Source organism: Rhopilema esculentum, chromosome 10 (assembly GCF_057945365.1).
Source record: "Rhopilema esculentum isolate cy_ngs chromosome 10, ASM5794536v1, whole genome shotgun sequence".
Taxonomy (NCBI): Eukaryota; Metazoa; Cnidaria; class Scyphozoa; order Rhizostomeae; family Rhizostomatidae; genus Rhopilema; species Rhopilema esculentum.
The window spans coordinates 9479539-9504348 of record NC_142824.1 but is presented as its reverse complement, the minus strand read 5'-3'; the positions used below and the strand labels follow the sequence as shown (position 1 = coordinate 9504348).

General features: G+C 36.8%; 3 protein-coding genes across 6 annotated transcripts in view; 2 read left to right on the top strand and 1 right to left on the bottom strand.

The window, feature by feature from the left end:
- LOC135691668 (uncharacterized) overlaps positions 1–3030 on the top strand; it is a 43482-nt gene extending 40452 nt beyond the window's left edge. For all 3 annotated transcript variants that reach the window (XM_089110759.1, XM_089110758.1, XM_065209609.2), the window contains one exon: positions 1388–3030. The gene's annotated coding sequence lies outside the window, so the exon portion shown is untranslated. The remainder of the gene's footprint in view (positions 1–1387) is intronic.
- Positions 223–14631, bottom strand: LOC135691653 (uncharacterized). 2 transcript variants are annotated; one of them, XM_089110757.1, is made up of 13 exons: positions 14260–14631; positions 10336–10484; positions 8926–9139; positions 7989–8378; positions 7487–7679; positions 6906–7029; positions 6118–6373; positions 4871–5068; positions 4537–4678; positions 4145–4225; positions 3334–3564; positions 1600–2688; positions 223–1232 (listed from the first exon to the last, which is right to left on the bottom strand). In XM_089110757.1, the coding sequence occupies exons 1-13, from the start codon at positions 14393–14395 to the stop codon at positions 827–829; spliced, it is 3609 nt and encodes a 1202-aa protein (XP_088966883.1). In that variant the 5' UTR covers positions 14396–14631; the 3' UTR covers positions 223–826. The 2 variants fall into 2 exon arrangements, with proteins under 2 accessions (XP_088966883.1, XP_088966882.1); XM_089110756.1 differs by having other exon boundaries at positions 224–1232; positions 6906–7233; positions 14260–14630.
- A 4722-nt stretch (positions 14632–19353) lies between these two features.
- Positions 19354–24810, top strand: part of LOC135691700 (ribosomal oxygenase 1) — a 39218-nt gene continuing 33761 nt past the window's right edge. The window contains exons 1-3 of the mRNA XM_065209657.2: positions 19354–19610; positions 22091–22491; positions 23893–23992. Of these exons, the coding sequence (XP_065065729.2) occupies positions 19398–19610; positions 22091–22491; positions 23893–23992 (714 nt within the window). The 5' untranslated portion in view covers positions 19354–19397. The remainder of the gene's footprint in view (positions 19611–22090; positions 22492–23892; positions 23993–24810) is intronic.

Below are 24810 nucleotides of genomic sequence, written 5' to 3'. Positions count from 1 at the left end.
ATTATCTGCTCTGTTCACGTGGCCTAAAGGACATGGCAAATACAAATACAGTAACCGAAAAAGCATATGTTGAATAAACCATAACTTGAGTTGTTTTTGCCTTTACATTAACTTTGCCTTAAGTTGTTTTTGCTAGTCCAGCATCAAAGAAATAAATCAAAACACAAAAGGAATTCAAGACTGAAGAAAACTGCAACTTAGCAAATGTAACTTTTAGATTCAACAGCAAAACTAAATTATTCCATAATCATGCGTGGTCGATGCGACGTTTAAAAAATTCAAATACAGGCATGTAATGGTGATATAGATGGATGATGATAAATACCTTTTAAATCTTCCCCTTCATTTTCATTTTAAACTTGGGTTGTATTAGGCTGGGGTTGCATTAAAGAGAAGACATTGATCAATGCTAAGCGGAAATATATCACACTTCAGCTATATTTGTTGGGTTTGTTGGCTACGTAGGCTCCTAGCTGACCTGCCGATAAAATACCTAGGTTTCGAAACGGTGAAATGGCAATGAAGTCAACATAAATAAGAATATAATAATGAATTTTATACCACCATGTTATAATAAATCAATGTGAAATATGAAATCTTGAGAACCTTAAAGAAAATTAGTTACATTAAATATGATTATGTGAATGAGGTGCGTTTAAAATTTTGAAAATAAATCATACAGAAAATATCTACAAAGAAATATCTCAGCATACAAATTTGCAAATCAAACACTTTTTTATTAAAATACTTGAGGCTAAAACAAGAAGCTACAACTATGCGCCTTAAAATACGTCTAAATGAAAATAGTATTGATTTCTGTTGTTCATTATTTTCGCACATCAGATGAGCCATTACCAATTATCTGAAAGGACTTCTGCACCAGCATCCCAGGCATCTGACTACCACTAACATGCATTCCAGTGTCCCTGATGTTTGTTGGATCCCAAGGGGGAGTCAGAACTTTCCCTGGTGGATGGAAGTAGTTGCCAACCCCTGGCAGCGGTTGTGGTAAACTCACATTGGCAAAATTATGATGCAGAGAAGAGTGGCTGCTAGCAATTGAAAACTCGCTTTGCGTGTCCATGACATTAGGAAATGCTTCTCTTCTGGCCACGCGAGCTTGTCTTTGGATATCCGGGTGCGTCAGTCGCTGAGAAGCTAGAAAGCTTCCAGCTGCAAGCTGTTGACTGTCGAAAGGCAAATGAAGACCTTTCGGCGATTCTGGCTGCATCCTGAAAAATCAAAATAGAAGATCAAATTAGGTTAAAGAATCAATTAACTATTTGTTTTAAGAAACAATAAGCTGCAAATGCTACGCTCTAGTATTAACCATTGTTTCTACTGGCATCTATATTCCTCCTTCAATAATTTAAAATTTGTTCCTTAGCGTAGTCCAACTGATGTAATGTATCGCTGGATTGAAGACAGAAGAAGTGGAAAAATAACTAAAGATCTTCAAACCATGATACTAGGTAAGCGAAGTTATCACACCAAGGCCTAAATTACGCAAATTATTTTATACTCAATTAACTCTATACAATAAACACAGTCACATTTAAATCACAAGATAACTTCAACAAAACAGTCTCTCAAACGTACCTAGCAAAAGTGCTTCTCCCCGAAAATCTAAACCGAGGGCTTCCTAAATCAGTTTGTGCGAATTCCATTCCCCTGACTTGACCTGTGAAATCGCCATTAAAGTTGAGTGATTGTGTATGAGCGTGGCTTCCCGCCGAAGACTTTTGAATTCCAATATCTAAAAGGTTCGAGTCTGTCAAGAAATCATGCACTCTCTGAATTTCCTTAGTGGAAATGGTACTTGTTGATGATGCCTGTGGCTCAGTGAACATCGGATTACTATGTTTTGCATCAACAGGCGCTTGCAGTTTACTAGGAAGGAAATTTTTGACCAAATCCAACTGGTATACTGGTGAACATGAAACTGACTGGGGATCAGTCAATTTCATAAAATTACTGACTGCTGGCATACTGTTTGATGTTAAAGTTGCCTTTGAGGCTCTGAAATCCGGAAGTTTGATCAGTTCATTTTGGGGCGTTGTAACTGGTGTAGTTGGAGGAGACATTGCTTTTGAAGTCGCCTGGTTCGTTGCCTTGATCTGTTTCATGATGGGTCTGGGGGTACTTTCTGAAGACTCTACAACTGATGTAGATGCGGAAGAAATGGCTTTTTGTGTGGCAGTGAGGCACTGGATTAGTGACGTCACCGAAAATGAAGAGGGTTGACTAGACTTTGCTACTTCAGTTGCTTTTTGCTTGAGCATGGCTGCCATGGCGATTGGAACATTAGTGACTAGGACTTCCTTATTGTTGGTGATGAACGAAGGCGGGAGCACGACAGAGCAAGTCGTAGAGGCATTGCTTGTAGACATGGAGCTGGACTCGAGTCCTTTAATTACAACTCTCTCTTCCTGCCCTTCATGATTTGATGGTTTCCGGTGTGACTTTAATGCGTTCATAGTATGCCAACGGAAAACATGCTTTTTTAGGTTACCCCTTTGAGTAAACGCCATTCCACAATGCGTACATTCAAACGGCTTGACTCCGGTATGTGTGCGGCAATGCATTGATAAGTCACCCGGAGAGGAAAACGACTTGCAGCACAAGCTACAGGAGTATCTCTTTTCCCTTTTGATTTCCTTTGGGCGCTTTTCACCACCATGAACATACCTGGAATTTAAATGATCGTTAATAGTTGAAAAATGCAGAGAGAACGAGATGAGTATTAGCTAGTGGACCTGATTTAGGGGAATAAGCAATTAAAATGTACGAACTACCTAGAATTACCAGGCCTTCATGTCAAACAGTAAACGGACACGCTGGTCACAATTTGCAAAGAAAGAATTTCAAGTTAGGGTAGTTGAAATCTGATGAATTATAACACTGCATTTTCCATAGCATAGTTTTAGGAGGCGAATTGAAATGTCGTTCGCAGGTACAAAACATTGTTTTTTCAGTCCTATAAAAATTTTCTACGATTTTCAACATAATTCATTCTCTTGAAACTCCCTCTTCAATCAAAAAAGGAAAATGTTCTGTAAAATGGGGATTTGGGAAGAATGGGATGGAAACTCCGCAAATTTGTTGTCAGCATATCAAACGCTATGCATCTTCAGTCCAGTCCAATGAGCAAAGTGTCCTTATTTCCTTAATTCGAACAAACCAAATTTATGACCTTGAACTACCACGGCACGTCGAAACATAACTCGATAGCGTACAAAACTGGAGTATACTGTAATCCCTTGCCATCATTTCACTTGAATACAAAGTATTTTAGTACCTACGAGCATACAAAGTCTTAATATTGCTACTTGCTTTTCGTGCTTTGTTAGATTGCCCGGCTGTGTGAAGCTCTTGCCGCATATTGAGCACGTGAACGGCCTTTCCCCAGAGTGAACACGGCTATGAGCCTTCAGATCACTTGGACCTAAGAAGAATTTGTCACATTCATTGCATTTCCACGTACGGGAGCGCTTATAAATTTTTGGCTTAGCATCTTCACCTCTGTCTTCCATCTCCTTTTTCAAGCCAGGGCAACGAAGGCACCTATTGATAAAGAGGTTCAACTGAAAAGAAACAATCTCGCGATGGCAACAAAAAGGCTCTTCTTTTAAACTTCTAATAATAGGTCTAACGCAACAAATAGCCTCTTTCTAGATAGACTGACTTTAAAAATTGAAAATAGCAGGTACAAAGGATATAGTCAATACGACATCCTAAGACAAATTGGATATACAGGAAGCCATTTGCGAACAAGACCGTTGTCCAATGACTCTAGGCGTAGAAATGGGGGGGGGGCGTTAGGGGCGCATCCTACCCTACCCCCACGTTTTTCCAGGAAAGGTTTTTGCTCCATTCATGTGAATAGTGTCTCTTATCCCCAAAATACAAAATGACTCCCTCTGTTTTGCCAAGCCCTTACGTAACCTACCATGAAAGGACGATATTAAGTATACAGATGGTTTTACCTGATTAACAAATAGCCCAATAAAAAGGTGGCTAATCATATTATCAAACATGGACTCGGTTGTCTTTGCTATCCATGCTGATGGGCGAGGAGGTGTCCTCCCATCCCAAATAACTGCTCACAGAAAGTAGAGAAAACCACTTGTGGGGTAACTTATACCTTAAATGTTTTCGGAGTCCTGATCTTTGGACAAATGTTGAAGAGCATTTTGAACATTTGATCCTCTCGCCAGTATGGATCCTGCATTATAAGGCAGAAATTAGATGGCATTTGAAACATTGAAAGATTAATGATTCGCTTAAATTGCTGTATATTGTTGAGTAAAGTTCTTCCTAAACTGAAATAAAAGATGATTAAAAATTCTTACATATCATTAATTGCTAACCAATAGCCGATCAAACGTTCTAAATACTTTCTTCTCCAAATTCAAGAAAATGACTCAGCTATACCTAAAGTATGAGAATTTTTCAGAATGGTTGAAAAAATATTTTTGAATAAACGATGTCTAGTCATTCGCAAGTACAATAATTTTCAGTATAAACTCAACTTACCTGCCATGTTCTCGCAAGCTGGCTGCGTTACTAAATACCTTTTCACACAACGTGCATTTAAATCTTTCATCGGAGCTGTCTGCTTTGCTCTCTGATATCTTCACACCCCGGTGTATCCTACGTACGTGCTTTCCCAGATTTCCTAGAAGATTGAAAACTTCATCTAGAGATGCTCAAATCAAAAGGCATCCTTAATCTGTAGCTTTTAGAACCACATATGACCTTTTCATCTCTCACAATCCTTTTTTGCATTTAAGTAGAATAGAAACGAAAGCATCTTGAAACATAGATTGGCGGTAATGAAAATGAAACGTGGTTGTTAAGTTGCAATTACCTGAGCTTGAAAAATAGCTATTGCACTCCTTGCATTGATGCGGATGTACACCAGTGTGTTCAAATATGTGCTTATTAAGGTCGGACTGCAAGCTGAACTTTTTTCCACATCCATCTTCTTTGCAAAGGTATTTTCGTTGATCTTCAGGTAAATCTACATCCATTTGATGTAGCTCTCTTTGGTGACGCAGAAGAAGGCCTTGTAGAGCGAAATACGGAGAACGAGATCAGATAGTTTCCAACAAAAATAACAGATAAAGCCACAGTTTTCAATTGATAGCATGGGCAATAAAATCATACTTTTTCATTTTGTACACGTTATTAATTAGATTCTGAAAATCCTGCAATATGAATCCCCATTAACCGTGTTTTAAGATACACTTTTGCACAAAGAAAAATTAAAGTTGCATTTCTTATTGATAGGACATTTTCAGCGCCTTTTAAATTAAAAAAGATGCATTTGAATACACAGCAGAAAGGTGCTCAGACATGTTGCATTTAGCAATTTACTTTGGACAGGCCCATGTAATTTCAATCATTGCAAATTAATATTTAGATAGGAGGTATTTAAGACGATTATTCCAAAGTAAAAGTAAAAGCAATAGATTCTGAATATTATTTAAAAATAATAAAATTATGATAAAATCTCTTATATTGCGTCATACATCCACAGGGCTCATAGGTGCATCAAAATTGAAAACACTAAGTCTAATTTAAAAATATGTTAAAAAAGTCGAAAGTTCACAAGGTTATAATTCATTAAAAACAATTTATTCAAAAAATTCTGTTTAGATCAATGTTTTCTCAAACAAGATTTAATAAAAGAATCTTGTTCGATGAAATATTTCTGTGGCGACAGTAAAGGTACTTTGCTTTTTAGATTAGTGTTTGCCCCCTTTTATTTCGAACGAATATTCTGTTCACCCCAAAACAGAGGGCAACAGAAGTCAGACCAATGAAAAATAATGAGTAAAATGCTTAGAAAGTGATGACGCCATGCAAATAAATCTTTAGTATCTTTGAACTTGGACTATTCCACCTGGAGTTTTGCTTGCTCTAAAGAATTAATAACAAAATCATTATAGGGAAAGTGAACAAAGTCACTGTGCTAAATCTAGACCAATATTGAATTGAAAATATTGGTGATATCTTGTTATCATATGTAGAACTATTGAAAACTCCTTATTGCGTAGTAGATTTTTATGGCGTCATCATTTCCCAACTCTTTTTATGATTAAATATGTATACCTTGTATGTTGAAAGTATCTTTACACATGTTGCATTTGAAAGGCCTTAGGCCCTGGTGAATCGTGATCACATGCATTTCCAACACTGATTTGTTGGAGTACCATCTTTGGCACTGGTCACACTGATGCTTACCCAGCTGTTTGCCGTCACCATGCTTTACCATTTTGTGTCGGCGTAAGTGAGTCCTCTGCACAAATGCCCAGTCACACTTGTCACATTTGAATGGACGTTCTCCAGTATGCAGGCGCATGTGTGCCTATTAACATCATACAAGTTTCATCAATTAATTAAGTCAGCAGAATCTAGATATTCGTAACTTTGATTAAGACAATAAAATCAACATAACCTATCACGAGATCCATCCAAAATGAAGAATTTGAAACGTATCTTTGTATGGGCATTAATGCTGCTAAGTTTCTGATAACCTTCAAATAATTAGCAAAATGATTCCAAATCTGGATAAAATAATGCTGAACATGACAGTTCATCTCATTGCTCGTCAAATATTAAAGTGTTTGAAATAAAGCAAAAAGATTTTAATATTCATTTTGAATGTCGGTAGACTTGGCAAACTATTGTGAAATACAGTGTGTAGCTAAAACCCTTAACCCCTATATAATAAAAAAGAAAAACGCACACCACTCGAAAACCAGAAAAGATTGATGACTACAAACAGAACAAAAAGGAGAAGTAAAAATGGTTGATCAAAACAGTTTTGCTATTGAGAAGAAAACACGATAGAGTGGGACCTGAAGTGAAGTTTGCCGAATAATAAAAAACAGACTCACTTTGAGGGCTTGGTTTCCATTCAGCATTTTGCCACATGTATCACATTTCTTTCTCGTCACAATCACGCCTTTTTTCTTTGGATGGTAACCAGGCTTGTGTTTCTGCAGATGCTTTCTCAAATTGCTGCCACAAGAGAACGTTTTCTGACATATTTTGCATTTATAAGCATTATCGTGTGATTTGATGTGGCCCGGCAAATAGCTCTTTGAAAATATTTTATTGCAAATATGACAAGCAGCATGCAAGTCATCTTTTCCTGCGTGCTCCTCGCGAACATGTTTTTTCAAATCAGCTAAATTTAAAAACACCGACTCGCATTGTTGACACCTTAAAAAAAATTGTTGAACAAATGCTAAGTGAAACTGCATAAAGACAGTCCTATCTTTTTATCGACATAATTTTACTGTGTCAAACACGTTACTGCCTTAATAGTAAAATCAGAAGTTCATTTTTCCTGAAAGCACATAGCTACTGCACCTTAGCATCACAGCCCCCAATTCACATACCCATAAGATACAAATATATGATTGAGATTTATTAAATCTTGACAATTTGAGAATGCCTTACAAAAATAATTCACCTGCGTTCTGTGTGAAATTTAGTTCTGTGCCTTTTGAGGTACTTTTGCTGCTTGAACGAAATGTTACACTCTGCGCATTTTAGATCACTTTCTTCCACACAATTACTGTTTCCAGTGTGATTTGCAACGTCTTTAGAATCCATGCGCTCTGTATTTTCAGTACTAGACTTGGCTGTGCAATCGTCAAATAACTCTAAAAAAAGATTAGTTATATACATTTCAAATTGCACATCCAAATAATATTTAGCGATAAACATTTGTCAAAAGTGTTTCAGGATGTAGTTTACCAAACAGAACACAAAAACATATCGATCTGCTTTTTCCAAGGCCAAAGAAATCACCTAATCTAAAGCCAAAGATTTAGAATTATATGGGAGTATAAATAGCCGTCCAATTCCTTGCTCCAATTGGCGGGAAAAATTAGAAAAATCTTTCTTTGGCACAATGCAAAGCTTTTTAACAGGGGCACATTAATAAAGAAAGCTTATGTAAGTAAGCTTACCATCATGATCTTGACACAAATTATTGTTTGTTTCATCTTGTGGGCTAGATTTGTCTTCGAACGAAGTAAACTTTGCTGTTCTTTTTCTTTTCGCAGGAGTGGGGCTTTCCAAACTGATGTTGGAATCGACTGGCTGTTTAGCATCATATGAAGGTGATGTGCTTGAACAGTGTTCAATCTGCTCTGAGTTACTGTTGTCGCTGTTTTTCTCTTGAATTGCCAAGCGCTTTGAGATCCTCCTAGGTGTTCTCTTCCTACTTCTTTCTCGCTTTTGAGTTTCCACTTGGACTGATTCACTTAGGTCCAAGGCTTCATCACCGCCCGTTTTTTTCAAAACTATAACCGATGGGCGTTTTTTGCGAGAAGAAACTGCCCATTTTCGGATTGAACCTGAATAAAAACTGAATTATTAGAATCAGTGACATTCGTACTAGCAAATACTTAACCCTTGAAATGAACTTCTATTTTGGTCTTAATATCCTAATCTAATGTTTTTCTAATGAAGAACGCTTGCAAACGGGTTTGTTAAACAAATAAGTCAGATCTCTGCTGTACTTATTGGTACTAAATATAAAATAAACCAAGTAGACTGATTTAACTTAGTATGCTATCATTGATAACCTTTCTACTAATGCCCAAAACAAGAGTGAATAATCTACGGAAAAGTTTCAAAATTTTTGCACATGACATTCAGCCATTATCTCGGATTAGATAAGAGTCAACATTTGTTATTATCCCTGTATATCAGACATTGTTCATAGATCTTCTCACCTTGTTGAACGAAGTGTGCAACATCAGTATGCTGCATTTTAAAGATACTACCCTTTCACAATTTATTTATTAAAAGACACTACTGAAACGATCCTATAATAGCTATTTAGCTTGATGGTAGTATGCAGAGAGGTTTTAAAAAGACTTAAAAACAAGCAACTTTCACCTGGTTGATGATCTTCACACAATGCCAGCAATTCTTCCCCGATGGCAATGTCCTCAGTAGCTTTGTAGTGCACACCATCATTATTGCCATAGACAACAATGTTATTAGATTTACTACCAAATGGAGGTTGGATCATCTTCAGCCAATCACATTTTTTCTTTTCATTTTTATTGGCATGAAAGTATTTGAATCCAAGTGTACTAGAATCTTTCACCTTAAAAATAAACACTGTATTGATGACAAGAAAATTTTGAGCATTTTAGAGCCAAAGAAACAATGCAAAAAGCTGAAAACAATTTTGGAATTCACGATCCAATAATTGCTTTATCTTTCCCAAGAAGAAGTCTAGATGTTAGTATGATTGTCAACCTATTAAAAACCATAACAAAGTGACAGTTGTTTTCAAATATATTCTAGGCCTGGCCATAAGAATTTGAATGGGAAATATGTCTATTGGACTCTTTGGGAGAGACAGTTGAATGATAAAAATTGCCAGATAAATAGTAGACAAAAATTATTCCAGCTGATGAGATTTCCAATGCAGAGAATTTCTATGATATGTTTATTTGCAGATGGTTAGTGTATGGTTCATATTCAGGACTTTAGGTGACCGTGGAAGCAGCTACAGCAAAATGCCCACCTTGTATTTCATGGGACATCCAGTCCCAATATAAGGTTTGTCAATCAAGATTAAGTTCTCATGTGAAGGTCAATGAAGATGCAGACTTTTTGAAAAATGTTTTTGAACAGACAAATCCATGATGTTGAAACTGTTCATTCGATTTGCTTGGTACTCTACAACAGTGGCAGAAATTTCCAAGGATGTGGGTGGGCAAGTGCTCTCCCCAGGGTTTTCCTAGATTGTCAGTTAAGGCATGCTTTTGTCTGTAAATTGTCATTTGTTAGCAAAAATTCACTTGTTTTTGTCGGCATTGCCCCCCCTCTCCCACACCTGAAAAATGAATTTCCTCCACTACATGCAACATAACTTACAGTGTTGAATTCATTGAAAAATTTTAATCTGCTACTGATGACACAAGGTTGCCTGTAGATAATTAAACATGTACCCCTGTATTGTATTCTGGTCTAAACAATATGATAACAACACAAATTTATTTTAAGTGGCTTTAGAGTCAATTTCATAAGTCATTTTGCTTTGATGTAAGTCAAAGCAAAAGCAAAATATATGGTTTTTGCCTTTTAATTGTTTACAGTCAACTTGACTGGGGGAGAAGCTATAATGTACAGAAATGGCCTTAGCAGCAATTCAGAACTTGGTCTTGATTGACAAACAATGGGATGTTACCATTGATTAAAGTTTAAAATACCTGTTTAAAAAGTTGCAAGCATTTTATACATGGCAAATGCCAGTTAAAATGAATCACTTTGAAAAGTTTTGAAAAAATGTACCTTGCAGATAAAGGTATGCATTGTTGAGGGTGACGCCTTTTGCTCACTGATAACTCCTGCAAAGGGCCCAAACACCTTGCCTTTAGGTATATCCATTTGCGCGATGAGACCAGCACTTCTGAATTCTGGAGGAATGTCACCTGCATCATCTAACAAACAGGAAATAACATTAAATCAGGTTATTTGAAAAAAAATAAGTTTATTCAGGGATACAGTAAAGATAATTAAATTTTATCAAGCTTTTGGCTCCATTATGATTCCTACACATTTAATAGTTGTGCATCAATAGAAAGGACAGTATAAACATTGGAAATCTGAGCAACAATAGAATTCATAAATATGGTTAACTATGATTACATAACAAGTCCTGAAAGGTAACATTCCAAGGCTTTTCAAATGCTATTCATAACACAAACATCAGTGTGATGTTGTTGTCAATGGAGACAAAATTTGGAACTTTATGGAACTGCACTGGGTAGCAGGAAATATACAAGAGTCAACTTTACATCTTTTTCCTAAAACTGCAATGACTAGTTCACATGTAGTACTCTGAATCAGCCTTAAAGCTCTAGTTCCATTTGATAAATTATCTGAAAATGAATATTCTTTTGATAGAAAAAAGCAAAATATTCTAAACTTAATGTTACGCTTCGTGTTGCAATGGCAGGATTGATCAGCTACAAATAGGAATAGTTAGCCAGGCCTACTCCTTTAAGTACAGCTAGCAATTCCATTTGGAACAGTTTAGGCAGGTCCTGTTGAAACATGACGCCTAACCGTACGTATTGTGGCATTACTGGTTGGCTTATTTTGACCCATAGCTTGGTATTTACATTCTTAAGCTAACAATTTTCAATCATTATCCCTATGTTTTCTACTCTGAAGACTTAAAAAAACATGAAAGTTAATTGTTTAATGTTTACTTTATTCAAAGGCATTTTATAAATTACACTACTATAACTACAAAAAAAGGAATATTATAAAATTTGAGGATGAAGCCATCCCCAAGATTTTGCTTTCACGGATGCAGCCTGTGCTGTTTTGACAAATATTTTATCTAAACCTAAAAACTTATTCATGGGATTCAACGATGAAGTGTTAATGGCCATGCCCTGGTCTAAATTTCATGGCAGTTCGACAAGATCTCGAGAGTGCACAAACTCTTACCAGGGAGTGCAAGAGTACACTAGTGACAAGTTTGAAAATTTGAGTGTGCACCAAATTTACAAGTGATTCTTGGGGTTTTCCATGGCTTTCTTTGGCATTTATCCAGTTTTTATTAATTTTTCATCACAGAGAAATTAAATGGTTGAAAGTTGAGATTAAACTTTCCTACAATTACCAAGGCCAAAAACATGATAATTCTAATTGATGATTCCAGGCCTGGTAACTCAGGGGGACTAATAGCACAACATTTTAAAGGATTGCAAAAAAATTACTGCAAGAATTATTCTAAAATATATTTTAAGCTAAGTAGTGATCACAAAAATGTTCTGCTCCCTTTGCTCATTTGTGCCACATCTTTCAGTTTTGCCTTAGGGCTTGGAAACTTCTTGGCAGCCCTGATCTCAAGAGAATTACTCAATTAAAAATGACATTTTTTCAATCTCTTTTACAAACAAATTTAGAAAATCATTTTGCAGTCTTTCAAAAACCTGTGAATTGAAGCCATGCCTTAAGCCACATCCAAGTCATGCTCAACAATCAGGTGTGCAAGGAAAGGGTGCATTCAGATTTCACAAAAATTTCTAGGGAGTCCAACTGCCATGGAATCCATGCTGGGCCATTCCACCTCATCATCACCTTTTTGGACAACATTAGGGCTTTTTTGAAAAGAAAACGACCAAGGACTGTGGAAGCAGGGAGATGCTAAGGGGGCTTACACACACCCCCCCCCCCAATATAATAAATATCTGTCATATACTCTGCAGTCCTTGCTTGAAACCAGGGATGAAGTCGAGGGGGACTCTATGAAAATTCCAAGTTGTTCTTGTATGTTCTTGCAATTAGAAGATGGTGAGGGTTGATGTCTCTTCCGATCATTGGTGGAGTAGCCAGGTACATTGATTGTTTGAGCGGCAGCTGAGATCAGAATATTGATACCATGGCAAGGGCTGGGGGAAACTTCACTGCAAGTGAGGGAGCACAATGTTTATATTGCTCAATGACTCAGTTAAAGCCGCCTATTTTTTCTTTAGAAAATTTTTTGAGATATGACATTCTAAGAATGGCCAGAAATACATATAAAATATCTGTAGCATCGATAAGGAAGAATGTTATCTTTAAGATTAATGACTCATTGATTGAATTTTGAATTGACACATTTTCTCTTGTGTTAAGAAAACAGGAATTTTCTATCAAAATATGTCAAATTTTGTGTATATTTTCATGCATATAAAGCTTGCAATGCGCTTAAATCTGTCAGTTGTTCTTGTTTCCTTTTCTTGTTTTTAAACATTAATGCTATTAATGCTTTTAAAAAAGCATTAATAGCTGACGTGGTAAAGTAACAATACTTCACAGCTTTTTTGCGTTACATGATTTCTGACTATATCCAAGCACAAACGCTCAGCCCCCACCCAACTTTTTTCGAAAATTTTTAAAAAGGGGGGCTGCGCCCCCTGAGCCCCACCACTACATCCCTGCTTGTACCCCCCCCCCACCCCCGGAGCTTGTGTTATTCTTAGCTTTTAATAAAGAAACTTTTATAAATATAGATGTGCCTGTTGATTTATTTGGAGAAAACCCTCAAGGGCACTCACTGTGGCGATGGAAAATGACTTTTTATGTTTGAATTTTTCACGGCTGTTACGCCTATTGTTCTCGGGGAAATGAGGACAGCCAATATTTTGCCATTTAACAGACCGCAACACGCAACTTTCGAAAATTGAATGATTTTCAAAATTAAGTATAAAATCGTAGATTTATTGCAGAAAATTGCAAATAATTTTAAAACAAAGACCATCCTCTGTTTATTTTATTTCGTTTATTTGTTGTTTGCTAAATTTTATCAGGTTTTAGGGGAAGATTTTAAAGAATCACCACTTTCGTAAATTTCCGACACGATCGCGATTTTAGGCCAAAGTGCTCCTCAATGTTTTCTCGGGCGCTTCCAAACGATAGACGATAAATACCTCATTTCTTTTGCATGAATAAGATTAAGAATGAGGCTAAAAACCTGGTGGGGTGCCCTGGTCAGCACTTGGTGGAAACCAGTTAGAAATCAACTTTCTGTGCGCCCGCGTGAAATTTGAATGTTAACGGTTTTTCTGTCTGAGAGGGCACCCCAAAAATTTTATCCTCCTACGAATGAAGAGTCATCTTAGTATGTTTTTCTAGCAAAATAAGCCTGTCTGTGGAAGCGCGAGCTGATTTTCGACGACCCGGTCGGCCTAAAACTTAATGTTTTCCTATCGATTCTCAAAGCTGCGAGGCCGCCTCGCAGTGTATATCTCTTCGGCTTCTCCGTCAGGAGCGATGAAAATATCAACTTGAAGGTAAAAAAATTAAAAAAAAAATACTTAAGTGCTATTTTCATTTATTTTCTACCTCTTCAGAGACTTCAATACAAAAATATTTCCAATTAGCCTTGTTTGGTTGGCTTTGGCAGTGGTACCGTAGACAAATTCTGTTAAAGAATTTCGCGGGAAGCCCATTCAGGGAAACCAAATTTTTTTGTAAAAAACCCTAAAAGGCAATTAGAATTCTATTTCAACTTTCTAGTAAAGAATTTAATGCTAAGTTCAAAACAAAAAACAGCTTCTCTATAGCTTTTTCAAATTTTGAGATATCTTCGATTTTCTCCGATGCGGTCAGAAAACGGGCCTATGCTGTCCTGACTTCCGCGGCGTAACAGCTGTGTTTTGAAATGTTCAATTTAAACAATAGCCATGGGTGTATTAAGAAGGAAAATGGCGAAACTACCTGAATCTGAGTGGTTCTTGCTTTCGCTAGAATTTGGGCTGGCTTGGTCGGCATATAGGAATTCATTGTCACTATTCGCTTCCAAATAATCGACCTTCTTCTTCCGTCGACTAGGCCTGTCGACACCTGGCCTCATCTTCGGCAATGCAAGTGCGAATGGACTTCAGGATAGCACTCACGGAGTTTTTGGAGCAAGACCAAACCACATTCCTGATGCCGTAGACACAATTAACTAAGTCAACAGAGCACAAGCATAATTTTCGCCACCTTGACGGCGATTGCGTGCAAAAAACTTAACAAAAACACTGAAATTCTACGTTGCAATCACTGGCTCCTGTTCCAGTATTCGCCGACCGCCGCACTTTTCATTCCCAGTCCCTTTAGCGGAATGGAATGTGGACTTTGACCAACTGAACCTATAGACCAGGCTACAGTGGCGGTAGGTGCCACCTCAGGGCGGAGAAATTCAAATGGATATTTTCAGGTAGCTATTGGTCTGGTTACTTGGAAAAGTGATGGTGAACGGGGAATTGTTGGGGTTTAAGGGGTAAATATGGGGGTTAAAGTTCGTCATATTAGCATACTACCTCTGCGAAGGAGCCACTGTTTTGTTTACGACTTCAGAGCATGGCAAGTGCTTGTTTTCATAAAAAAGTCATCTAGAGGGAGTCTTTTAGAGCCTCTTCTTTAAATCCCGACATATTGCTACAATTAGAGTAGTCACGTGACCAATCTTTACCCCTTACCATTTTTGGAAAGTGAGCCTTTTCTAACAGAATACCTGAAATTGTTTTTGTTTAATACTCTTAAATGTTACAATAATGTACAAATCAGCAAGATTATTCTACAACCGAGCTGTTGTTGATGGATACCCTGAATAACTTTGAGTTTATGACTGGTTTTAACTATGTGTAGAATAATGGTTGCGAAGACATGATAATTTATTAGGTCCGTTTGATTTCATGCGCATTTGGTTATTTCGTGATGACTCCACATCTCCTTCAGATGCTGGGCAACTTTTTTCGCAATTCATCGCTTTGAAAATATTTGTACAAATAGTAACACAAATATGTAACGCAATGAACTCAAGAAATCACGGAAATACGTAGCAGAACAAAAAGACCTGTTTGCATCATTACCAAGAAAGAATTGTTTTGCTTTAAGCGTCATTTTCAGTATGTAAGTTGTTATTTTCGCTCTGAAAATTGGATACTCTGTGTACCTTTAAAGTATTGAGGAAGTCCTGTTTTATTTATATTTTTAAACATACAAGGCCTAAGCTGTATTGTTCATTACCCGAGCAAAGTTTGTCTGTACAGTATTATTAAAGATTTGTCTGACATCAATAAAGATAAAATTTATGCTGCAAAGGCTACTCGTTTACGACTTGGTGGCAAAAATCTCCACGAAGAACAATGCAGCTCCATTCCTGACGAGGTTGATCCAAATAAGCACGGAGTTCACTTAGAACCTTGTTATAAAAATTTACAAAGATCCTGTCCCATGAGAAATTCCTCGCAGAAACTAGCACTGAAGCTATTCAGCGTCCACAAAGACTAAAGACTGCAGCTACTCAGAGACCAGATGTTTATCCCCAGCTGCGTAATTTTTGCCAAAAGTACCGGGTAAAGAGGCAACAGAAACATCATGTACCAATAACGATCACGACGAAGCAGGTCGAACTAACGTAAAAAGAAGCTGCTGAAGCCAATATCGATCAGAACATTTGTTATGAAATTAAAGAGGTTTATCTCATAGCTAATGAATTTTAATACCATGAATTCTGCTACAAAGAGTTTACAAGGAAAAAGAAACGCTTTAACTCGGCATCCATCGAAAAAAGTTGTTGTACGCTCTCCATCCTCAGACATCGACATCTTGGTAATTTTATTAAGTATTATAACACAGTAAAGAGCAAAGTCAAGTATATCTCGATTTTGGAGTTGGTTTGAATAGAAAAGGACTATTTTTGTCTGATATTGAGATGGAAGATGGTTTGAAGAAGTGCCTGATAGGCTTTCATGCATTCACGGGGAATGACTATGTGTCATCTTTTTTCCGCAAAGGGAAATCAGAATGTTGGGAGGTGGTCCAGAAGAACAACAGATTTGTTAACACATTTCCGCTACTTGGGCAGGTATGGGAACTTGATGAGCAAATATTTGTTAACCTTGAAGAAGATGTTTGCCATTTATATGGATACCGGCAAACAAATTTCAATGATGTGAGGAAAAAATTATTTGACAAGAAGTATGTAAGGCAAGGCAAAGCCATAAACATTTCACTCTTGCCTCCATGTCATTCATCACTGAGGCTACACATATTGCGATCAAACATCATTGCAAAGATTAGGAAGTCATCGGGTGAAAGGTCCATAAATTTGACAATAAATCAAGGTCCATAAATCTTTCTACTTTTGGCTGGAAAGGGAATCTGACTATAGACTGGCAACGACAAGCATTTCCAGACGAACTGACTGACTTGTTCCTGGATCTTGAAGAAACGGTGACCTTCGGAGATGATAAAGAAAGTGAAAATGAAACCTTAAATGGATAAACAATGACAAATGCAGGTATCTTTGCCTTAACTTGCATCTTTTAACATTTAAGAGTATCAAACAAAAGAATACGTGGTACAAAAAAAGAACAAAGGTATTCTGTTAAAAAAGCTCACCTTCCAAATATGGTAAGGGGTAAAAATTGGTCACGTGACTACTCTTATTGTAGCAATATGTCGGAATTTAAGGAAGAGGCTCTAAAAGACTCCCTCTAGTTCATTTTTTTATGATAACAAGCACCTGCCATGCTCTGAAGTCGTAAACAAAACAGTGGCTCCTCCGCAGAGGTAATATGCTTATATGACGAACTTTAACCCCCGTATTTACCCCTTAAACCCCAACAATCTCCCGTTCACCATCACTTTTCCAAGTAACCAGACCCATAGCTACCTGTTAATATCCATTTGAATTTCTCCGCCCTGAGGTGGTACCTACCGCCACTGTAGCCCGGTCTACTAGGGATTCTCGCAGCAAACTCTAGGAATCTTGAGAAAAAATTGCAATAAAGCAAAATTTTTAGTTAAATTCATTGTTAGCATATGATAAAAAACCAGCAAATAGATCGTAAATGCAGGTTTGTCACTAATAAATGAAAGATACATACACGAAGAGCGAAAAAGTATATGAAACTTGCCCAGAAAAGTATGCTCAAAAAGATGGAAGCTCGTTGTTGTTGTTTCATGTTTTGTTACAGACGTTTGGGAGGACAATCTCCAAGGTTTGGAATGATTTGGGACAATTTGCGAATTCACCGGAACAGAACTGCTGGAGGGGTTTAAAAGGTTTGCATTTTATGTTATATCGTTAGAAAAACTAGAAAAGCAAAAAAGGAATGCACCCATTTTTTATAAGGTACAGCACAGGAGCGGGCACTTTCAAACGTTATCAAAAGTCAGTTTGCAACTCAAGGAATTTTTTCTGAGAATATTCGATTACATGATCCCAGTCCTGCCGGTTCGTATGAAACTATGGAAGGGTTGGGATGGAGGGCGGATTGACTTGACAGGTAAATGCTCGGGGGGGGGGGAGGGCGTACTTTAACATGTTTGAAGGTACAGGAACGTGCCATTATTTAGGGGTACCTTTTTTCTGAAAAATGAATAACTATCGGTATCAGTTTTTGAAATATGCGTGGAACTATGGGTACCATTTGAAGAAATGTGGAGAATTATGGGTGCCATTTTGGGAAAATATTGCAAAATTATTAGAAGAAAAATTTAGCATAAACAAAATCAATGTCGGAAAAGTTGGAAATAAAATCAAAGTTGGAAATAAAAGTATGTAATATGTGTAATATTGAGATTTGGGGGCAAAGAACATGCAAAATTTGCTTGATGATTTTTTCAAGTGCTTAAAAATTCCATTTGCTTTGCGGAATTATGGGTATAGTTCTCATCATGTTTGCCGAACTATGGGTCACATTTTTCAAACATTTGCGGAATTATGGGTTCATATTTTTAACCAAAATGGCACATCCCCGTCCAAAATTAGGCTTATTTTGGCACATCCCCGAGGGTAAATGGTAGAAAGATCGATCTAATTGATACATTTTGATAAGTTACCTAACTATGCGCACTAAAGGAGCTGGTACCAGGACCAATGCTTGACCTTATTTAATTTTCTAGATTTAACCCAATATTACTACAAATTTTTTGAAGTTTGCAAGAAATCCTAAAAATAATTATGAAATATGCAGTGAACGCCACCAGAAGAAACCATTTCTTACTTAAGCGTATAATCCCCACTCACTTTCTTTTCAAATTTACCCCTCTCTTGAGGTATGAGATGATAAAAGAATAAGTTTCATAGGAGCATCAAAGAGTTGAATTTTTTTACATTGAATTGGTCTCACGATTTCATTTCAAATCATAGAAGCTGCATATATTTACCTTACCTTTATTCTAATTTTTGTGAACCTTGTTCCTTTCGGAATGGAGCCAGTCACTGGCAATAAAGGAATACATGCTTTGAATGAGTATTGGAATAAGGGAGCATGTGTCATGATAAAGTTCATTAAGCTGTTAATCAAGCCAGAAGAAGCTGTTCATTATTCAAACTCGTACATAGTTGTGATGCCAATGAAAATCCATCAGTAGATCTTTGCTCTTGGCTAAAATGAAGGCTATTCGAGAATTGCTGGAAAAATTCAAACGGAGATTTAACAAAAAAGTATGGTACAATATAGCACAAAATCACATGGTAATTTATCTTTGACTTTATTTTGATGCAAAGGTATTCAAATCTTCAAGCGGACAATAAACAAACACTAATCTTTTGATACAACTATTTTACGCCCTGCACAGATCGGTTATTCTGTAGCCACCTAACAAATGAGTTTCAATCCCTGGTTTACATTAAATATGTTTATTGCGATTATCATTTGCATTAACCAGCGGGTAACAACTTCGGTGTAGGGAACTTTTTTCCTTGCTTCAAAAACGTTCTCCACCTCGAGTAGTTAGGGAGTCTATTTTCAAGTCCTCGTACTTCTTTTTGGTTCTGTGCATGCGTCACTAGGAGGGTGAAACTGCTAAAGCGAGGCTCGTGTGTATTGGCGCGTGTTCTCGAAGTTTGCGCTAAAATGGCCGCAATAACAAGAAAAAGGTCTGCATTTAGTGTGTTTAAAGGAGCAAACCAGGGTAAAGAAAATAGGTTGGAATGTTTTAGCACTCCAAACCTGATAGCTGGCATTGCGGAGTATGAGGAACATAGGATGGCCGTCAAATCACAGAAGCGCGCAAGGAGAGGGTCTTTGCCAAACTCGATGGAAGAGCAGCAACCATCCAATGAAAAGGTTTATTTCTAATCTTTTGTTCATCAGAACAGCTTAATTCAGGGGCTTGGACTATGCTACTAAGTTTTGTGGCTCTTCTTCTTTCAAAATAAGATCGGGATCGAAGATCCTTCGTTTCTAGACACCCGTCAAGAAATGTTATTTGGTAGACTAGGCGAATTCAGGTCGCACAGGTCGCATGCCAGTCTGCAGAGTAAGGCACTTTTCGACGAGATCTCCGGTGTGCACGAGCAAAAAGCCTGGTGTGACGGTGTGCGCCACCAAAAATGTCTGGTGTGCTGGTGTGCACCGACTATTTTTCCCTGTTGTGGTTAAAATTTGTGAATTTGCATTTCACCGTAAAAATGCGTGTGAAGTATACTGTTGAAGATAGCGCAAGTTTTTATTTGTATATTTGTCAAGTAAGATTCATGATATCTCAAATTGTTCATACACAACTGTGTTTGTTTTTATCAGCTGACATTTTCTATGGGACCACACCAAGCCACACTCATCTTAGTTGCCACACCCAAAAATACGGGTGTGCAACAGGTTTTGCATAAAAATATCTCCAGTGTGCACATGCCATACTTTTCGTCTTCAGACATTAAAATTAGGCAGTCATTTTTACCACGATCTTTTATTTTCCTCCCTATAGTTATATATTTAACTCTCTTTACACAATAAACACAGGACTGAACTTGGTCGATATCACACACAATGCTACGATTTAAGATTACGGTAAATGTTTTCTGGATGAAAACATCAATTTTTTGATTTTTTCACATTCAAGTAGACGAACTTTCAAGGCACACAATAATACAAAATTTGAAACCAACAGAAATTTTTAAAATAGAAAAAATTCCCATATAAACGAAGGTTTCCATAATTTTTTCATCAGAACTTTTAGTTGAGGCCTGAAAGTCTCTTCACCTGTTAAGCTGATTATCGTTGCTTTGTGGTTGTGGTCTCAAATGTCTCTTTTACAATATCGCTTGGCACATCCATGTATCCACTCTCCAATGTACGACCACCGTGTTTATTTAAACAGGCTTATTGATCCTAAAGCTTCAAGTGACTTGACCTGGATTACACTGTGGTTTCTCCAGGCTTACTATTTGTTTACATAAAGGTACAAAGAAGCTATTTTGTACCCAAGGAACTAATCGGATGGCTCAAAACTTTGCACACTGCCAGGACAGATGTCGGAGAAAAATCTGAGACTTTTGTAGCTAAGGATCGGTGCTTTCTGCTGATATGATTCAGATTTTGTTATCTCAAACGCAAGGGCACAAAAAAGCTTTTGAAGGTGGTACACTCATTTGATCAATAAATTTGCCTGGAAGTATCATTTTACAATATTTGCCAATGATTTTGATATAGTTGGAATCACCACATTCTTGTGCATCGAATGATGTTTAATCTGATTCCGTTGATAGTTTTGCTTTTAGGGAGAAAAAACCAAATATCGTGTCAAAAACGTTTCCCATAACCTTAATCCAATAAAGAAGAAATTCAAAGACCATCCTAGACTGTGAACAGTTTGATTTTTAAGCATGTCGCCTTTTGCTGCACAAATATGCAGGGCTCTTTGTTATGCAAATATTTTACCAAATCTTACCAATCAAGGTTCAAATCTTCACATATTTGTGCTGCAATAAAAGTCTGTAAGCATTATGTTAGATTACTGTGCCGCACAACTGGTGGCAATGGAAAAAAGTGGATGAGGTTGGAAGTTGTGAAGGAGAAGAATCCCAATTTTTCTTTCTCTATACAGAAGAGGTGCACAGGGAGTGTACACTTTTTGTTTCAACTGTGTGTTGGATTTTGGAAGATTTGGAAAACATTTTGTAAGGCAAAAATATTTGACTGAGCAATTTGAACATTTCAGAGCTGGCTAAACTTTAAGATATTCCCCAGTCCCATCGCTACCCTCAGAACTACTACAAGGCCTATGAACCTTGTTGGTGTCGCAACTCCCGCTCCTAAAGAGTATGGCGTTTCATCTATGAAAATGTATCAGTCCCCCTTAGCGGACAATGCACATTTAAAAAATAAATGCTTACATTAAAACAATACACAAAAATCATATTTTAGACCAAAATCGAGATGACTTTCTTGAGCAAGGTGAATTTATATATATTTTCTTATTTATAGTGGTTGAAAAAATCAACATGGTATACTTAAGGGTTTTTGCCTTCAAAATTAGACCTAGTTGGTTTAGTTCCAGGGGGCGGGGCCCCCATCATGGCTCTGCCCTTGACAATGAGGGAGGCCCCCTAGACCGCTTGCTGGGTAGTGTTTATGTGCGACCGTTAACTTTTAGTCTGTATCCCCTCCTTACTAGAACTGGATGTTTCTTTTTATAATAGGTAATGAATTGTCGTTGTGGTAGAACTTTCTTGTCTGCACATATTAAAAATATGTTATATATATATGAGACTAATTTTCATGAAAGTCTACCATTAAAGGAATTTAATGCACAAGTTTTTTTGTTTTAGGAAGCCTTGGTAAAAACACCACCAACAAATCAGAGTAAAAAAGCCAAAAGATCTCAAACCTGTAAAAGTGAGCCAAGACTACAGTCTCTGAGAAAATCTCTAAGGAGAAAGAGGAGAGATCAACCAAAACTAAATGAAAATATTCAAAATGCTTCAAATGATGCAGAACAAGAGAAGACAGAGATCATCCCTCCTAAAGATTTCAAGAAACCTGTTGCGAGAGTCAACTCAAGTTCTTCTTCTAGTAGCCTGGCAACTAGCAGAATCTCTCTTTGTCATGTCCAGGTGACTTCAGAAGATAATCTTGAAGCAGAGAATCAAGAAATATTGCACGAGTCTTTTACACCAGATGAGGCTATGACATGGCTTATAAAGCCAATTGACAAAAGCAAGTTTTTCAGGTATGTTTATACCTGGTTTTCCTCTTGTTGAAAATTCAAATATGAATTATTAAGAAGAACCCACTGAAGTGGCCTTCAAAGCATGGCGTATGTTGGGTACCATTTCAGCATATCCTTTGATTCACTGTTGCACCTAAAAAAACCATGGCGCACGACAATATGCACTTTCTGACTGTGACTATAGCAATATTATAAGACTGTTTTCATCAAGGAAATAAAATCCAAACTGTTAAAGCTGTTCTTTGTTAACAAATGTAATGTTGAATGTTCATAGTTTTGAAAAAAATTGTTTTTTGTTATACAGTATGATGTGTGTTTTGTGCTCAAAGTCAAAATTAAGCAAGTTTGACAAAATCTATAAGTATTGTTGTCAATCCTCGTATTGTTTACAGCACTAGGAGAGCCCTTCCATCCATTCAAAAGGATTGCGTTCCTACCAACCAAAAAAGCTACGTCAGTTTGCGTTTTTCTGATTGGCCTATTTCAATCCACAACTGGGTATAAATTTTTGACATTTTATGTTCTGAGGAGTGTCAGACGAAGAAGCTTTTAGTATGTTGTGAAATGTTTGCTTTTTCAAAGCCATTTTCAAATTCTGTACCGCAAAAAAATTGTTCAAATCTACAAGTAACAAAAGTCTCAAACTCTAGTGAGTGAGCAAAAATCTAAAAGTATGAAGCAGTGGAGTAACAACTCTCAAACTTTTCTTATGGACTGAGTAAGTGTCAGCCTACTTATAAGGAAAAATAAAGATTTTTGCTCACTCACTGCATTATACTTTATTGCTGTGAAGTTGGTTTGGTTTGTGCATTTTTCTCCCTGAGTGTATTTTAGGGCCTTTGCATGTGGTGAACAAGAAGACCAAAAGATACAAGTTTTTCATTTTCTATAAGTACAGCAAGCTATCTTTATAGGAAACTATCTTTTTACCTATGAAATATTGTTTCCTAACACCTGTAGCCCTGTAAAGACTCGAAAAAGTAATCACAGAACTGTTTTTCCCAATTTTCCTCATTTCTAGGAGAAGGATGAGAAAGTGAAATTTACATTTAAAATTCATTTTTATGTTGCCCACCTACAACTTTACCAGACTGAGAGGATCCATAGGTCTATGAAGAATAAAAAACCAATAGCAGTGCCTTGAAAATGCATGTACAGGGGGATCAGTTTGTGAACAAGTTTTCAATTCTTTTCATGGTTCATGTTTGTGAGAATACTTGCTTTTAAGGAAGTTTCCTTGAATTATGAGTTTTTACTGCAAAAAAACAAATTAAAAAGTGTTTTTTCAAGTTAGAAAATTCTCCATAATTATTTTATTTTATCCTAACTGGCCACAACCTTTATTGAGGTAAATGAATTACTATGAGTATACAAAGTTTATTTTCATGCATATTCATTTAGAGATGTGTGGGAAAAGAAGCCATTGTTGCTTAAAAGAAGGCAGCCAACATACAATGATGGATGGTTCAGTACAAAGGAGTTTGATCACATTTTAAGAGAGGTATATTTGATATGGTATCATATTTCATAATGTTATTCTTTATTTATTTTGAATCAAAATAACCATTTAGCAAACTGTTGCCTCAAGAAACTTGATGGATGAAAGTGGCCTTAGTAAAACAAAATAAGAAGCAACTGATAGTCAATTTATTTGTAATTAACTAAAGAGGCCATCAAAGTGTATGAAAGTTCTTTTTATATGTGACAAACGTGAAAACTAGAGGCAAATGTGTACAAAAATTTCTACTCAACAGATGCTTCAAAACCTCATAAACAAAGACTTTATTCTCTAAAGAAGTTTCACATGCTATTATTTGCATTTCTAAACCCAATAATGGCAGAATCAAAGTCAGATTGTGACTGTATACATACTTTAAAGTGGTTGTATTTATGAGCTACCATATTTATTCGATTATAAGCCACCCTTATTTGTTAGCGGTCATCGATTATAAGCAACAGCAAATTGTGTTAATAAAAAAACGTAAGCCGCCCTTGATTATAAGCCACACCCACAAAGCCATACAGAGATACTTGTTTTGAAATGACAGGCACAAAATGTAATGAAACCTGATTGTGGACATAAACAAAAAATAACCATTAGAAGTACACTTAACAACAATATGGTCCAACATAGGGAGAACATAGGATAATCAATAGCGTTCAGAAGAATCTCACCCTCATCTTCAAAGTATTAGGAAAGCTTGGCAGGATCTGGATGAAATGATGTAACCTTTGTTTATAAGTGGCCATTTATTATAAACTGCATCAAAATGTGCAAAAAATGATTATAAGCTGCGACTTATATTAGAATAAATAAGT

Coding starts and splice junctions, on each gene's coding strand:
- LOC135691653 (XM_089110756.1), bottom strand. CDS start 14,395: ATGAGGCCAGGTGTCGACAGGCCTAGTCGACGGAAGAAGAAGGTCGAT. Junction 7,234..7,486: donor AAATTTCACACAGAACGCAG/GTGAATTATTTT, acceptor ATTTTTTTTAAG/GTGTCAACAATGCGAGTCGG. Junction 4,679..4,870: donor TAGCTATTTTTCAAGCTCAG/GTAATTGCAACT, acceptor TCAATCTTCTAG/GAAATCTGGGAAAGCACGTA.